Below are 3,739 nucleotides of genomic sequence, written 5' to 3' on the forward strand. Positions count from 1 at the left end.
GTAGTTCTTGTGACATCATGTATGTTAGATGTTACAAGGAGCTTGGACTTCACCCAGATGACCTGGAATAATCCAACAGCCCGATGGTTGGATTCAACGGAATGCCAACGTGGCCTCTAGGAGCCACAAATTTGGAGGTGCAGATAGGCCCGAAGAAGCTAGGCACGGAGTTTATAGTAATTGATACCCCCTTCCCTTACAATGTTATTTAGGGAATACCATGGTTGCACGCAATGAGGGCTATTTCCTAAACGTTGCACTAGCTGTTGCGGTTTTGAACGGAGGATGGAATTGAGGAAGTCAGAGGGGATCAGGTGTAGGCAAAAAATTACTCCATGGTAGAAATAAGGTCCACCTACAATGTGCGAGAAGCAGAGACAGTTGAAATTGAAGACGAGGACATGGAGGTCCTAAATGATGTCAACAAAGAACCAATCGACAAGAGTGAGGAGGCTTTGAAGAAGATTTTAGTCTAGGAAGATAATGGAGAGCGCTTCTTCCTTCTCGGCGCAAGCTTAGCTGAGGAGGAGGAAAGAGAGTTAGAAGATGTCTTGCGAGCAAACATAGAAATGTTTGTCTGGACTCCCCATGAGATGCTTAGCATCGACCACGAGGTCACTTGCCATAGGCTCAATGTAGACAGGTCGGCTAAACCTGTCATCCAACGGGCAAGGAGGCCGACCTTAGTACATATGGAAGTAGTTACGGAGGAAGTGCACAAGCTGCTAGAAGCCCATGCCATTCTAGAAGTCCACTATCTAACCTGGTTGTCAACATAGTGGTAGTGAAAAAGAAGAACGGCAAGTGGAGGGTCTGTGTGGACTTCACCAGCCTGAATAGGACTTGCCCCAAAGACGGTTTCCCACTACCTAAAATTGATCAGTTAGTAGATGCCATTTCAGGGCATGGGAGGATGAGTTTCTTGGACGCATACAGAGGCTACCATCAAATAGCAATGTATGCCCCAGATGAAGAGATGACGACATTCATCACCTCGAAAGGACTCTATTGTTACAGAGTAATGTCTTTCGGGTTAAAAAATGCAGGAGCAACCTAACAGCAGTTAGTGACCAAAATGTTTAATCATTTGATTGGGAAGACAATAGAAGTCTACATTGACGACATGGTCGTGAAGACCAAGGAACCTGGGAACTATCTAGCCGATTTGAAGGTAGTTTTTGATATCCTAAGAACATATCGACTCCGACTCAATGCTTTGAAATGTGTATTTGGAGTCTGGTCCAGTAAGTTCCAGAGATACTTGGTCACCAAGAGGGACATAGAAGCATGCCAAGATCAGATTAAGCGTATCCTTGATATAAAAAGCCCAACTTCAGCCAAGCAGGTCAAGATTTTGATCGGCAAGGCAACAGCCCTAAGTAGATTTATCAACCGAAGTTCTAATAAATGTAAACCATTTTTTCAATTGTTGAAAAAGGCCACAGGTTTCTTGTGGACAGAAGAGTGCGAAGTCTCCATAGCCGACTTGAAAAGGTACCTAACAACAGCTCCAGTTTTGTCAAATCCAATACCTGCAGAGGAATTGTTCCTATACTTGTCAAGTTCATACCACATAGTGAGTGCAGTGGTATTACGCAAAGATAAGGTAGAACAAAAGGTGATATACTGTGCGAGTAAAACCCTAGCAAGTGTAGAAACCCGGTACCTGTCCATAGAGAAGTTAACACTAGCCTTAGTGATGGCTTCCAAAAAGTTGACTCACTACTTCCAAGCCCACCAGCTTGTGGTGCTAACTGAGCATTCCGTGAAGTCCCTGTTGCAGCATGGAGATTTGACAAGCAGAATAGTTAGATGGGCAGTGGTATTGGGCCAATATGACTTGGAATTCAGGCCTAGAACAACAATCAAGGGCCATGTTCTAGCCAACTTTGTGGCCGAGTTCACTCCTGGCTCAATTCCAAGGTGGGCTCCGATAAGTCATGGCTTAGGATGTTTGGGAGAGCAGGAAGAAACTCAACTAGAGCCAAAGAACCCCACACCAACAACGCAGAAGAAAGAGGAGAAACCAAAACCCTGTAACATCTACATTGGCAACTCATTTCGCCTGTTTGTTGGTGGAAGTTCAAACTGTCAAGGAGTGGGGGTAGGAGTGGTTCTGGTATCGCCAGATAGGTGAATGATAGAGCAATCAATCCATTTGGGATTCAAGGTTACAAACAACGAAGCAAAGTACGAGGCACTGATTGTTGGACTAAGGCTAACAACAGCAATGGAAGCCGATGAGGTGGTGGTTTTCTGTGACTCCCAACTTATTGTGAATCAAGCCACAGGTGAGTATGCTGCCCGAGATGAAAGGATGATAGCCAATGTCAATGAGGTTGTCAGGCTGCTAGCACTAATCCAAAATTGCTGGCTACAGCAGGTTAGCCAAGATGATAACAGTCATGCCAATGCCTTAGCTAACCTGGCTAGTGTAATAAAGTCGAGGGAACCAAGGACAATCATGGTTGATTATTTGATAGGACCAAGTGTAGAACCCTTCATCAAAGAATACAAAGCAATGTGTGTAGAGATGGGTCCAAGCTGGATAGATGCCATAGTTGTGTTCCTCAGAGATGGCAGGCTGCCAGCAGACAAGAAGGAAGCACACAAAATAAGACTGAAGTTGGCTAGGTTCTGCTTATCAGCAAAAGGCCATCACTACAGAAGGTCCTTCACTAGGCCTCTCTTGTGATGTGTGCATCCATCCCAGGTCGAGGACTTTCTATACGAGATCCATGAAGGTATACGCGGAAGCCATGCCTGGGGGCAGATCACTTGCTCATAGGGCCATAACTCAGGGATACTGGTGGCCCTACATGTAGAAGGTTGTTGAAGCTTATGTACGAAAGTGTGAAATGTGTCAAAGGTTTGCACCTTTGATATACCAGCCAGCTGCTGATTTAAATCTAGTATCCAGCCCGTGGCCGTTCACCCAATGGGGCATGGATCTTGTTGGGCAATTACCCCAGACAACTAGAGAAAGGAAGTTTCTGCTAGTAGCAACTGACTACTTCACAAAGTGAGTAAAGGCTGAACCCCTTGCAAAGATTCGAGATATTAATGTGAAGAATTTCATCTGGAAGAACAACATTACCAGGTTTGGGATTCCAAGAGCCATTGTGGCAGACAATGGCACCCAATTTGATAGTAAGCTAATTAAGAGCTTCTATGCAAAGTACAAAATTAAAAACTATTACTCTACCCCCAGCTTTCCCAGAGCAATGGACAGGCAGAGGCATCCAACAAGACCATCTTGGATGGGATCAAGAAGAGGCTGGAAGCATCAAAGGGAAAGTGGGTGGAAGAGTTTCCCAATGTGCTCTAGGCATATTGGACTACGCCGAGAAGATCAACTAGGGAGTCTCCTTTTGCCATGGCATATGGCACTAAAGTAGTAATCCCACTAGAAGTTGGCATCTCTGGAATCAGAACCCAAGGAGTGGAGAGTGGAACCAATGAAGCATTCCTAGCCTGAGATCTAGACCTCTTGGAATAAAGAATGAAGAGACCAGCAATTGGCTGGGGGCATACCAGCAATAGCAGTAGCTTGCTAAGGCTTACAACAAGAAGGTCAACCCAAGAGAGTTCAAGGTTAGGAACCTCGTCCTGAGGAAAGTGGTTGGCAACAAGAAGGATCCTAGGGAGGACAAACTTGGCCCAAATTGAGAGGGGCCTTATAGAATCATCTCGGTTACCGGTAATAGGCATATCGGCTTGAAGACATCGGTGACAAAGA

General features: G+C 45.3%; 2 protein-coding genes across 2 annotated transcripts; both read left to right on the top strand.

Moving 5' to 3' along the window:
• The first annotated feature begins 335 nt into the window (after window positions 1-335).
• LOC145800594 (uncharacterized) lies at window positions 336-2,137 on the top strand. The gene is made up of 2 exons (XM_082890299.1): window positions 336-444; window positions 1,461-2,137. Exons 1-2 carry the CDS (start codon window positions 336-338, stop codon window positions 2,135-2,137), a joined length of 786 nt encoding a protein of 261 aa, XP_082746425.1.
• LOC145800595 (uncharacterized) lies at window positions 2,138-2,695 on the top strand. The gene has a single exon (XM_082890300.1). It carries the CDS (start codon window positions 2,138-2,140, stop codon window positions 2,693-2,695), a length of 558 nt encoding a protein of 185 aa, XP_082746426.1.
• The last annotated feature ends 1,044 nt before the right edge of the window (window positions 2,696-3,739 follow it).

This window comes from Camellia sinensis, chromosome 10, assembly GCF_055761805.1.
Source record: "Camellia sinensis isolate YWXY chromosome 10, ASM5576180v1, whole genome shotgun sequence".
NCBI classification, from domain to species: Eukaryota; Viridiplantae; Streptophyta; class Magnoliopsida; order Ericales; family Theaceae; genus Camellia; species Camellia sinensis.

What these genes read in the sequence shown, in the direction of transcription:
- LOC145800594 (XM_082890299.1), top strand. Translation starts at nt 336, where the DNA reads ATGGTAGAAATAAGGTCCACCTACAATGTGCGAGAAGCAGAGACAGTT. An exon ending in CAAAGAACCAATCGACAAGA is followed by an intron (nt 445 to 1,460) that starts GTGAGGAGGCTT and finishes TCTTGTGGACAG; the next exon opens with AAGAGTGCGAAGTCTCCATA.
- LOC145800595 (XM_082890300.1), top strand. Translation starts at nt 2,138, where the DNA reads ATGATAGAGCAATCAATCCATTTGGGATTCAAGGTTACAAACAACGAA.